Here is a 13347-nt window from a genome sequence, read left to right on the forward strand (position 1 = left end):
CGGTCCTGTTCCCTCCGCCTGGCCAGTGTCTAAGGTCTAAGGCCAGGCGGACACCTTGGTCAGGGAAGGGCACAAAGGTTTCTGAGAGTTTAGGATTTATGACCCGGAGGCAGAAACAACTCCTCCAGGCCTCCCAGCCCCGGGACTCAACAGGATTCAAACGAGTCCCACACTCTAGCGCGGGCTAGGGGCGCGGCCTCCCCGCCCCCTGGGAGCCCCAGGCGCAGGCCTCAGGCGCACCAGGCCTGGGAAGGGCGCTGACCCGGGGCGCAGCAGTTCGGCGCGGCTTGCATAGTTGCGCGCTGAGTCAGCGGGACACAGCGGGCGGGGGGCGCGGACGTCAACGAGGCCTCTGGGTCCGGCCGGCGACGCGGGACACACGACGGGGACCACGGGGCACCGCGCTGCCACCCGTCCCGCCTCCCAGTCCCGCGAACGGGCCGGACGAGGCAGGGAGACTTGCCAGGCGGCGGGAACGGAAAAGAAACCTTGCTGCTCAGCTCGGTGGCGGGGCGTGGCCGGAGGCCAGGGGCGGGGCGTGCAGCGGGGCCGCGCCGGGGTGGGCGGGGCGGGGCCGGGCCGCGCGCGGCCGACCGCGGGCGGAGGGGCTTGTGGGTAGCGGCGGCGCGCGGCCGAGTAGGGACGCGGCTCCGACTGCGTGTGAGGGGAGCGGGCGTGTGGGCGCGCGAGGCGGCCGGCGGCGATATGCGGGTGGACGGGCGGCGGCCTTAGCGGCCTGAGCCCCGAGGGCGGGGTGGTGCGGCGCGGGCGCCCCTTCCCCGCTCCCGCCCGCCGGGTCCTGGCGAGCTCGCTACGGGCCGGGCGGCGCGCGTGCGGCTGAGGGGCGGGGACGCCGTGTGCCTCGCTGCTCCTGGCCGGGCCGGGCGGCTCCTCAGACAGCGGCGCGCGGCGGGCCCGGGCGGAGGTTCCGCGGGCGGCGCTAGGCCCGGCGAAGCGGCATGAGCCGGCCCCCGCCGACGGGGAAAATGCCCGGCGCCCCCGAGGCCGCGCCGGGGGACGGGGCGGGCGCTGGCCGTCAGAGGAAGCTGGAGGCGCTCATCCGAGACCCTCGCTCGCCCATCAACGTGGAGAGTCTGCTGGTAGGTGCGGGCTAGGGAGGGAACTCCCCGCCCCTGCCAGGTCCCCCCTCGGCCCACCCGCCCCGCTTCCGGCTGCCCGGGGAGCTGGAGACTCAGGTTCCAGAGTGGAGACCCCACCTGGGATTCTCGGGTCCACCTCCCTGCGGAGCGAGTGTCATCTCGGCCGCCCCCGTTCTTGGAGCGCGCGGGGAGGAAACACCCCTGGTCTCCTTCCCGCCTACCCAGTCGGTTTGGGGCGGAAAGGTGGAGGATTGGCTGTGCTTCCTACACTAGGCTACCCAATTTGAAAGTGTCACGCAGTGTGGGAGCTAGGGTGAAAACCGGGGGAGAAAGAAACCCGACGCTCTCCCTATTGGGAGTACCACCGGGGGCACACGACAAAGAGCTGCCCTCACTTGGTCCTCCTCGTCAGGAATCTGGGAACGCACGGCTAGCTCAAGTTTGCTGCTTTCAGTTGCTCTTGGACATTCCATAGTAGCTATTTAGTACATTTGAATTTATGTAAATTAAATTTCCGGAGATTGTTGCTCTGAAGCCAAGAAATGAGTCTGAATTGTAGAATGGAATAAATCTCTCCCCTTCATCTTGTCTTTCCCATAGCATTCAAAATCCAAATTAAGAGCCTTGGGAAAGGCAGCTAACTGGAGCTCGGTTAAGAAAAGAACACGATTTACAATAAATGCCATGTAGAATGCTGGTATACTTCTGGTCGTGTTGAGGGAAGCGATTATGTTTGGCAAACGAATTTGATTTGTGTGCACCTAGAGTTGCATTTATGGGAAAAAGTGGTGTGAACGTGTATCCTGAGGAGAAGTCGGAAAAAAAAAAAGATACTCTGGCTATTAGCTTTGGAGGGCTAGACTTAGGGTGGGTGATCAGGCATTCTGTGCCAAAAAGCATGTCAGACCTGAGCTCTGCTAGGAGAAGCCTAGTGACTCTGTGATGAGAAAAACTGTCTCCTCCCTTTCCACTGACTAACTTTTCTTCTGAGGCCGTTGGTTATCCTTTGAGGTTTCTGGAATCATTTGCAGAGTGACTCAGTTCTGTTTGGCCACAGCGCAGGAACTGACTAGAGTGTGGGTATCGCTCTATAGGATGTGTAAATATAGAGATTTTGACTTTTGGGGGCGGGGGGAGTGTTTTTGTTTGGTAGTGGGTTCCTGTGTTCTTGTGGGACGTATTTTGAAAGTCTTCAGAGCAGGATTGCTTGGAGTTCATAGCCTTTTTGTAGATAAAGCAAAGCTTCTCTGGCGTCACTGCCAGGATTTTCACTTTGGTATTTTGCTAGCAAAACTTTGATCCTAGGCCAGAAAGTTGAGTTAAAAATAGTCTCTGTAAATCTCAAGTATTCACCAGGTTCATTTTCAATCCCAGATAGAAATGTTTTTACATTTCACAGTCATCTCTTGTATTATTAGTGATGTTAATTATCATTATCAGGGTCATTTTGAGCTTGGAATCAAGTTGTTTATACCTGTGACATGACTATTTTGTTTTATTAATATTACCTAAGTTATTACATGTGGTCAGTAACAGTTCCTTCATTGAGTGCTTCATACACCACATTTGTTAAGGTGACATATTACCCTTAGGAGGGTTGACATCAAATGCTGATTTGACCGCAGGCTTATTGCTGCTTTTAGTTGATTACATGTCATTGAGAATTAGGACAGGTGTTATTCTAGAGTGCAGCATGTGTTACTAAGTCAAAAAATGCCGTTTATTCCTTTAGAGTGAGGTTCCTGGTGCCTCTGTTGCACATTCATAAAAGTTGAAAACATCATTAAAGTTGTAATAATATCCACATTATGTAAATTTTATCGTGAAGCTTTAGAATGAATTATGTGTTGGGTGGTTTTATGTCAACTCGACACAAGCTAGAGTTATGGCATTTTCTTACTTAAGTGATTGGTTCGGCAGGGCCCAGCCCATTGTGGGTGGTGCGCTGGTGGTCCTGGGTTCTATAAGAAAACAGACTGAGCAAGCCATGGGAAGCAAGCCAGTAAGCAACCCTTCCATTGCCTCAGTATCAGCTCCTACCTTCAGGTTTCTGCCCTATTTGAGTTCCTGTCCTGACTTCCTTTGATGAGGAACTGTGTAGTATGGAACTGTAAACCAAATAAACCCCTTTCTCTCCAAATTGCTTTTGTCATGGTAAAATTTTAATTGTAGTAGTAGTATACATAAACCTTGCCATTTAAGCCGTGTTGAAGTCCATTCCCTGCTTTGCCGGTGATCACTGCTATGCATCCTCACAGCCTTTTCATTCTCCAGGTTGTAACTCTGTAGTCTTTACACTGATAAAAGTTATGTTTCTAAAAATGCTCACAAAATAATAGCTGTTACCACTTTAAAGATTTGAAATCTTGCTAGGAGCTTTTTTTCAAAATTAAATCATTACTTAACATTACATTTCTTTTGGTTTTATTCTAGAAAACATACCTTTAATAATCTAATACAAACAGCCTGAAATTTAGTTCCTGTATTCAAAAGCTTAGAAAGCACCATTGGAAGTTGTGTATTGCTAAATGTGGCAAGTGATGATGAAACATACCAGAATTTTCTATAAAACTTTTTCATTAAGCTAGGCAAGCCATTCATAGGAAAAAAGTTACATGAGATAGCATGTAAGGTTTTAGTCTAGTGTATGGCATGTCTTTACACTCATTTTACGTCTCCTATGTGCATTTGACACATTTTTTGCTAGCTTTATGTTTTCTTTGAGATGGGAAATGATTTTTGTTTTAGATATTATTACAGTTTTCAAGTGTGTGCAATTATCGTTTTGAGTTTGCTGTCATAAGTACTAATCATTGTCAAACATATATGGCGCTGAATTTCAGGACTCTCAGTGTACAGACTAAAGTATCTTGTTTCTCTGCAGAGGCTACTTGCTTTATTTGCCCCTAAAATATGCAATTCTTTTGAAATTGCAGATTGTGAGCTGCTTGGTATTATATAAAAATAGTTTTGAGAGATACTTTCTTCTGAAATTAAAAAACAAACAACATCTATCTTGTGTGTTTGAGTGTGTGCATGTGCCCTGCCATGTGTAGAGGTTAGAGGACAACGGGTGGGAGTGGGTTCTCTCTTCTCATGTGGGTTCTAGAGATCAAACTCAGGTCATGGGGTTGTCGGGCTTGGTAACTTGTAAGTACCTTTATCTGCTGAGCCACTTTTGAAGGTCAGTAATTTTGAAATATTTTTAAGGGAGGATCTTAACTGATAACCTTTGGGTAAGTTCCTGTGTTTTCAGAGATCCTTACATTGCTTGCCTGATGTGTTTTACTTAACTAACATGTATGCTGGGGAAATGTCTTAAGGTTTATGCTTTGGGATTTTATTTTGTTCTTTTAAAGATTATGTGGCTATAGTAACCTATATAGTACCTAGGTTTTTGTGAATGGATAAAAGTGATCAAACATTTATTTACAATTTCATTGGGCTGAGAAACAAAATACCAATTAAAAATTTAAATTTACATTTCTTTCTTTATTTGTGTGTGTTGGGTGGGGTGTTTTGTGTCATGGCACAGATATGGAGGTCAGGGAACAGTTTACAGGAGCCAGTTCTCTCCTTCCACTATGTGGATTCCAGTAATCAAACTAAGGCTGTCAGGCTTGGCAGCAGCTGCCTCTAACTGCTAAGCCATCTGCCTGGCCCCAGAAACACCTATTAAAACTGGTACCTGCCAGTAACTATATGAAAATATTACTGTACAGAAATTTTATTTTTGGTAGTTCTGGATATTAAACCCAAGGCCTTGCACGTGCCAGGCAAGTGTCTGCCTCAGGGCTATGGCCCCAGATCATGAAAATATTTATCACAGTACTTAGGTTCTTTCCATTTAGTGCTGGCTCTTCACCCAATTAATATACAACTGCATGTGTGTTCACTCCCCATAAGTAATATCTGAGACTGTTTTGAAGATGTAATAAAAATAAAATAAAAGATGAAAAATGACTTTGTTCTTATTATTTGTGTGAAGTAGGAGGTGGATATTTAGAATATACAGATTAATTGCTTTAAAACTTAATTTTTTTTGCTTTTTACATTTTTTTATTTGTGGGTATTCGAGTAGGGAGCTGAGGAAAACTTTTGAGAGTTGATTCTCTCTTATTGTGTGGGTTTCAAGATCCAGCGCCAGTTTGTCAGGCTAGGCAGTAGTACTTATTCCTGCTTACTGAGCTATTTATAATATAAATATAAATAAATTTAATAAATGTTATAAGCTGGGCATGGTGGTCCACACCTTTAATCTCAGCACTCAGAAGGCAGAGGCAAGTAGATCACTGAATTTGAGGTCTACAGAGTGAGTTCTAAGCCAGCCCCTACATAGTGAAATTTTGCCTTAAAAAAGATTGTTAGCTGGGCGTGGTGGCGCACGCCTTTGATCCCAGCATTTGGGAGGCAGAGGCAGGCGGATTTCTGAGTTTGAGGCCAGCCTGGTCTACAAAGTGAGTTCCAGGACAGCCAGGGCTATACAGAGAAACCCTGTCTCAAAAAAAACCAAAAAAAAACCCAAAAAACAAAAATTGTTATAAGCAATTAGTGTTAAGTCATTGTAAGGACGTTTTCTCTTCTTTTTCTCTTGGGTTGATAATGAGGGTAGAATTGCTGTGTCATAGGATATATGTATATTTGCTTTTTAGGAAATGACCAGATCTTTTTAAAGTAGTTAAACATTTTATATTTTACTTTAGTGCCAACAACACAGGAGGGAAGATTCCAGTTATTCCACAGCTTTCCTAACATTAGGAAAAAAAAAAAAAAAGCCCCTCCTGTTGTGGGTAATAGCTCATTGTGTTGTAATTTGCATATCCTAATGACTACCACTCATACTGGCTATTTATATATAAATATATGTGAATCATCTGTTAGAGTATTTGCCCTTTTGAAAAGTTGGGCTGTTATACAAGTTTTTATGTGCTAGACATAGAAATGAATTTGTATACAAAGGGAATGCTGTGAAAATTGTTTTGTGTTTTTTCTCAGTCTGTGGTATGCCTGTTTTTAACCAGTTTTAAAGATGGTTATTGCTTTTTTCTGCCCAAGTTGTTGTTGCCTAGACCTATGGTATCGAAATACCCTCTTTTGTTTTTATTCTAGAACTTTTATGATTTAACATTTATATATAGGTCTAGGATACATTTTACCTAGTTTAGTGTGTGGTGTGAGTTAGGGATTGAAGCTGATTTTCTTTTTTACTCCACATGACTAGTTACTCAGACTACTCAGCAGTATTATTATCATTATTATTACTATTACTATTCTACTACTACTATTTTGAGAAAAGCATTTTTCCGTTTTTACAGAGTTGCTTATCATCTTTGCCAAAAATCTGTTTACTAGTAGACTTGTGTGTGTTTTCTTAATAATCATCTTCAGATACTTAGTCATGGTTATGTTGTCTAACCAAGCTTTGTTTGAAACTCATTTCTTTTTAGTTTTATCTGTGGAAATGGGTAGCCAGCCAACCATGACTGGTAAGATAAAAAGCATCTTAGATTTAAAAATTATTCTGTACTGGCTGCTCATGATGAGGGTAATTGGGGAAGAGAAAGTTGATGGCTCAGTTCAACATTATAGGCCCAGGATGACATGTCATTGAAAATCCAGGGGACTGGTGGGGTGACTCAGTTGGTAGAGGTGTGTGCTGCCAAGCCTGGCTAGTGACCTTGAGTTTGATTGCTTGGACCCACAGGGTGAACAAAGAAATGACTCCTACAAGTCAGTCGTCTTTTGATCTGTACATGTGCTCTGTGGCACATTTACACAATAAATGTAAACAGAACAAGACAAAAAACCACAGCCCACAAAAGCATACTTATCAGTAGTGGGCTAGCTTATATATTACATGGAGTTTAGTATATAAGTTAGTATCCAGTCATGGTGGCTGTCTGTTCTTTATCCATGTTGGGAGCTGCTCTCCTTGCATCCGTGCTTTTCTTATCCTTCAAAGTGATTACTTTAATGTAGATGTTCTTAGACGGGTCTGCAGTTGGCTTGTTTTAAGTGACCTTCATTTATCTTTCTGGAAAGGTCTGTTCACATTGGCTAGTCTCATTCTCATATTCTCTCTTTCTCTTTCATATTAGGGTTGCTTTTTGGTTCATTGGTGTTAACTCTTTTGGAGAATATTTCTAAGGACTTTATCGCTTGTTTTCCAGGCATCTAAAATGCTTTATAACTGGTCATTTTATATTTAATGCCTATTTTACTTTATTCTGTAAAAGATTTTTGAACAACTTTAGTTATGATGTATGTGATAGGAAATTTACTTTTAAGGGGTTACAGATTGGGAACTAGTTTCCAGCACTTCATTATTGAGGTTAGCCTTTAGCTCTGGAGATGAGAAGCAAGCCTGTTTTAATACTTGAGTAAATAAATGGTGATGAGGAAGTCTTACAGTGTTAAAGTATTGTCTTTTTTATATTTCCTGGCCTATGAGGTTATTTATTTAATTTACTTATTACTGTTGAAGTCAAGAGCTCACCTTATAGCTTACTGGTCTTTGTAGCCCACCCTGTCCCTGAACTTAATGAAACTCCTGCTCCAGCCTTCTAAATGCTGGGGCTACAGGCTTGGGGGAACAACACTTGGCTTGTGAGTTTATCTTTATTTAATGCATAAAAGGTAAACTGTATTAGGATATAGATGTTTTTGTATGTTCCTTAGCTATTTGTTGAATAAAAAAATAATTCAGTTTAAGTAATAAGAGTAATATCTTTAAAGGTATGGTCCCTCTAGAAGTGATAGTACAATAGAACCCAAGTATTTTGATTGTTCTTGTCATTTGGACATAGTCTATTCATAAGAAGGAAGATAGGCAGACATCTGTATGCTGAGAAGATAGGTTTGGAAGGTTAGAACAGTTGGTCTCCTAGGAAAAGTAAATTGTAATGTAGGCATTTTCTAGGTTGTACTGAAACAATGTGTTTAATGAGAGATAAAAGCTAATTTTGGTCTGTATTTCAGGTGAATTTAAGACTCTATGTGGGCTAAACAGCTTTTAATCATTTGTGTGTCATCTGTTCCCTTGCCCTAGCTTCTAGTTAATCACATCTAGTTCCACGTGGAGCCCAATGATTTTAGTGTTAAGTCAGCTTTTCATGATCAAGAACAGATGAAAAAAATGGTGGTATGCTTCAGGTTAACCCTCAAAACATATGTATATTGGCTGTTAGTAATCAAGAAATACTTGCTTATTAACAAAATTAAAATCAAAACCAGAGGCACGAGAGATTTTGTTCAAGAATGCAAGTGTCTCCCAGCACTAGGTATGCATAGATGGACAGGTCACTGAGTTTTAGACCAACCTGGTTTACAAAGTGAGTTCCAGGACAGCTAGAGCTATACAGAGAACCCCAATTTCAAAAAACCCAGAAAGAGAGGGGAAAAAATCTGGATGTCATTACAAGTTATAATGAAAGTCTCTATTGAAAAATTTTCAGATAGTAAGCATATTATAAAATAACTTTTATTATATTTTATATTTATTTGTGGGTATGTGTATATGTTTTTGACACTCAGAAGTCAGAGGACAGTTTTTGAGTCTCTCCTTCCTTCAGGGATCAAACTCAGGTTGTCAGACATGCCAGCAGGTGCTTTTACACACTCAACCATCTTGTCAAGCCCATGATTACTAACATTTTTATTTAACTTTTATCTATTTAATGTTTATAATGTTTCTTTTTTTAATAAATGTAATTTGCTTGTTCTATACTTAAAATAGTTACAGTTTTGAGTTACTCTTTCTGTTAGTGGTGTTCAATTAGAGAAAGGGAGTAATATATAATACTGTATTTGCTTGTGCATCCTTCATAATAATGGGCTAAATATATAAATATAATTTGCAGGCATAGACAGTGTGCATACTTCTATCTCTTATTTGTTCTTAGAATCAGGTCTGAAATTAAAGGCTGGCTGAGGGACAGATGTTAAATGATACCATTGTTTGCTAGCTTTTCAAGTTCTTTGTATTTTCATAAGGATTGTTTTGGGGGTGGGGGTAGGGTCTCTATTATGTAGCCCTGGCAATCCTGGAACTCTTGTAGAGACCAGGCTGGCCTTGAAATCACAGAGATCCCACTGCCTCTGCCTCTTGAGTGCTGGGAATTAAAGCTTCATTGAGGTATACTTTATATGCTGTAAATTTATCCATTTTACATCTGCAATTTAATTAAACTGTCACCTTAACATGTTCTCATTACCTGGCAAAGGAGGCATGGTAGTAAGTGGCAGGCATGGAAGCAGGAGCAGCAAGGTGAGAGAGCTCACATCCCCAACCACAGACAAGAATAAGGAGAACAAATTGGAAGTAGTGTGAGGCTTTTACTCTCAAAGCTTACTCCCAATAACATACTTCTTCCAGCAAGGCTCCACCTCCTAAAGCTTCCCCAAATAGCACCACCACCTGGGGTTGTTCAAATATCCACACTTGTGAGGGACATTTCTATTTTAAACTGTCACACACAATATGCCATCATTGCATCTGGCTTCTTTCCCCAGTATAATGTTTTTAGTTAGGTTCATCTGTATTGTAGCATGTGCTAGTATTTTGTTCTTTAGTATTGCTGAATAGTGTTATTGTATGAATTATATTCATTTTGTTTATGAATTTATCATAGTTGAGGACATGTTTTTATTTCTCTTGGATAGATTCCAAAGAATGAGATTGTAGGGTCATGTGGTAGTTTATGCTTAATTTTGAAAAGCTGCCAATATTTTCTAAAATGGCCATACAATTTCATATTCTTTCTATCAATGAATGATAGTACTTGCAGTGTACTTCATTAATAACAAATAAATTTTAGTTGTGTCCTTTCTTTAAGAAAGAGAGAAAGAGTGAGTTTCTTCCTGTGTTGCCTAGTTGACCTTGAACTCCTGGACTCAAGTAATCCTCTGGCCTCAGCCTCTGGTATAGCTAGGACAAAGGGCATGTTTTACCACGCCTTGATTGCTCTTCTCTTTTGATTTTTAGTAGTGTACCATAGTGTGCTGTATATATTTAAATTGTTGTTATGTAAGGAGATGCTAATCAAGTAATGAAGAGAGGTTCCCCTCCTTCACATGAGAATCGTAGTTAACAAGCATTTATTTTTTTTTAATGAACTTTGTTATGGAGCCTTTCACTTCTGAGTAATGAAATTCTTGTTGAACTTTGTAAACTCTGGTAGGAGTGACTCAACTAGTTGGGTTCTTCCTTTTTTTTTTTTTTGAGACAGGGTCTCACTATGTAGCCCAGGCTGGCCCCAAACTGTTTTTCCTTAGCATCCTCAGTTCTAGGATCACAGTCACGTACCAGCATATTTTGTTCAATTATTTTTAAACAAAATATTTTGAGGACTCTGATGTAAGCATAGTCTTTCCAACTTTTTGGATTTTTGTTTTGGGTTCATGTTTTAATTTTATTTTAAACTGTTGTTAGGAGTAAGTTTGTAAACAGTCTGTCATCTTGACCACAGTTAGACTGCTATACCTTTCTTTTCTGCATACAGATTAGAAACAACTCTTATTGTCACTCTAATAACTAGTTTCCTTTAGAGTTATGATAGCTGTCATGATGTAACTGTTGCATTGGGTTTGTCTTTGAATACTCTGCAAATTAGCATAACATGTCCACTCTTGTTCACAGGTGGCATTGCATGCTGATTTGTGGTTTATATTATTTGGACATTTTTGGGTCTTCTCAGATGATTCCATATTTGAAAATTCTTTTTTGTTTTTGTTTTTGTTTTTTTCGAGACAGGGTTTCTCTGTGTAGCCCTGGCTGTCCTGGAACTCACTCAGTAGACCAGGCTGGCCTCGAACTCAGAAATCCGCTTGCCTCTGCCTCCCAAGTGCTGGGATTAAAGGTGTGCGCCACCATGCCCGGCTTCCTTATTTGAAAATTCTGTATTTGCATAGTATTTTGTCTTTTGTTTAATCATACCTCATCTAGAAGCCATACTTTTAATTGTTTAAGGTTTTTATTAAATACATTATAATTGTTTGAGGTTTTTATTAAATACTAACATTTTTATTAAATATGACCCTTGCTTTTATTAAGATTCAGAGGGAAATTTTAGCAAATTCTTTATTTAGACTTTTTTCTTTTATGTTAAACATGTTAAAATTACTTTTGGTTGTAGTGTTTTTGTTTTTAAGACTATTTAGAGATATCCTCTGCCTCTCAAGTACTGAGTTTAAAGGAGTGCATTGTGAATGTGCTGTATATATTTAAATTGCTTTAATGTAAGGAGATGCTAATCAAGTAATGAAGAGAGTTGTCCTCCCCCCCACATGAGAGTCATAGTTAATAAGCATTAATTTTTTTTTAAAATAAACTTTGTTATGGAGCCATTTACTTCTGAGTAATGAAAGAGTCTTGCTGAACTGTGTAAACTCTGGTAGAAGCAGAGTTGGCTTGTGTGTGTGTGTGTGTGTGTGTGTGTGTGTGTGTGTGTATCAAAAATGTAAAATACATTAGCATAGTTGGCTTGAACTGATTCTTTAAAGAGCTACTGAAAATGAATTTTGGTATGTTGAATTCTTGCAAAAGCATCTAAAGTGTTAAATATGGGGATCCTACCGTGGACATCCTCTCTTGGGGAGGCCCCTTTAGAGACCCTCCTGAGGAGATCCCCCCACCCCTCTGTCAGGTTTCCTGAGGTAGCCAGGACTTTCCATTAAAGAAACATTTCTAGTGGTAGTGATGAAAGTGGTCTAAGGAATGAGATGAGAGGCACTATGGATAATTTTTTTTCCCTTGTACTAAGTGAAAAAAATCAGACACAGGTGTTTAAGATCTTTTCAGAAGACAGATTGTGTATGTGTCTGACATATAGGAGGATGCCAGGGTCATCACGTTTTGCCTTTTAGGACTCTCTACAAATCAGATTAAGGCTAGCCAGATTCTCTGCTTTCTCTCTGTTCCTTCTTCCCTCCCTTAATTTGCTGGGTTTTCTTTCCTTTTAAAGGAAGCATAAGTGCGAAATAGAAAAAGAAATATTGTGATAAGATATACAAAATAAAAAAATGTATCGTTATACCTTACCCAAGTTTAAAAATACTGTGTAAAAACGTATTTGTAAGTTAAAAACTTACATTAATTTATATGTGTGTGTACACATGCGTGATTATGTGTAGGCACACACACGCCACAGTGCATTTGTGGAAATCAGCACAACCTTTGGAAGTTTTTTTTTTTTCTTTCACCAGGCCTTGAACTCAGGTCTTCAGGCTTGGTGGCCAGTGCCTTCATTGCATGAGCCACCTCAGTGGTCTCAAATGTATTAACTTTGTTATGAGACAGAGGGTGACCTTGAACTTCTGATTTTTTTTTTTTTAATTTAATTCTGTTTATTCTTTTCCTCTTGACAGAATTTCATGTATCCTAGGCTGGCCTAAACTTGCAAATGATGACCTTGAACATATGTTCTTCCCCCCACTGCCTTCTCCAAGCCTTGAGATTACACAGGCTTGTGCCATCATGCCCCATTGATGCAGTGCCAGAGACTGAAGCCAGGGCTTTGTGCATGTTAATAAGCAAGTATTCTACTAACAGAACTATAGCCTAAGCTCAAAATACGTAATTGTGATATTTCACATTTAATAATTAGGAAAGTGAAAAATAATGGTAGTCATAGTTACTGAGTCAGCTTAATTCATGAGGAAAAACCCAACTAGAAATTTAAAATTTAATTTATGCTCCTTCAGATTATAGTTTCTAAAGCAATGTGTCTGTGTCTATCTTGTGATTATGCCTATATTTAAAAAACAGAAGTTTTCAAACATTCTTTTAGGGTATCAGCAGAGGCAGGTGGATCTCTGAGTTTAGGATAGCCTGGTCTACAGAGTGAGTTTTAGGATAGCCAGGTCTGTACAAATAACCTGTCAAAACAAACGTTAAACCAAAACAACAAAAAGGAAGCAAAAATAAAGTGTAAAATACAATCCTTATTTTTAAAACAATTTTGATTTTACATACAAAGCAGCTTTCGAGTCATTGGCTGTACCAAGCAATACAGAGAGTGCTGTTTATATTTTTAAAAAAGATTTATTTATTTATTTATTATGTATACAGCGTTCTGCCTGCATGTATGCCTGCAGGCCAGAAGAGGGCACCAGATCTCACTATAGATGGTTATGAGCTATCATGTGTTGCTGAGAATTGAACTCAGGACCTCTGGAAGAACAGCCAAAACTCTCCAACCTGCTTTTAGATTTTTTAAATGTATTTTTGAAATTACTTTCCCATGTTTTT

At 40.6% G+C, this 13347-nt stretch overlaps 1 protein-coding gene across 1 annotated transcript in view; it reads left to right on the forward strand.

The window, feature by feature from the left end:
• Positions 1-609: 609 nt before the first annotated feature.
• The window catches only part of Rock2 (Rho associated coiled-coil containing protein kinase 2), a 94692-nt gene continuing 81954 nt past the window's right edge, over positions 610-13347 (forward strand). Inside the window, exon 1 of the mRNA XM_085830210.1 lies at positions 610-1100. Within this exon, the coding sequence (XP_085686336.1) occupies positions 960-1100 (141 nt within the window). The 5' untranslated portion in view covers positions 610-959. The remainder of the gene's footprint in view (positions 1101-13347) is intronic.

This window comes from Mus caroli, unplaced genomic scaffold (genome assembly GCF_978045245.1).
Source record: "Mus caroli unplaced genomic scaffold, Mus_caroli_1 scaffold_14, whole genome shotgun sequence".
NCBI lineage: Eukaryota > Metazoa > Chordata > Mammalia > Rodentia > Muridae > Mus > Mus caroli.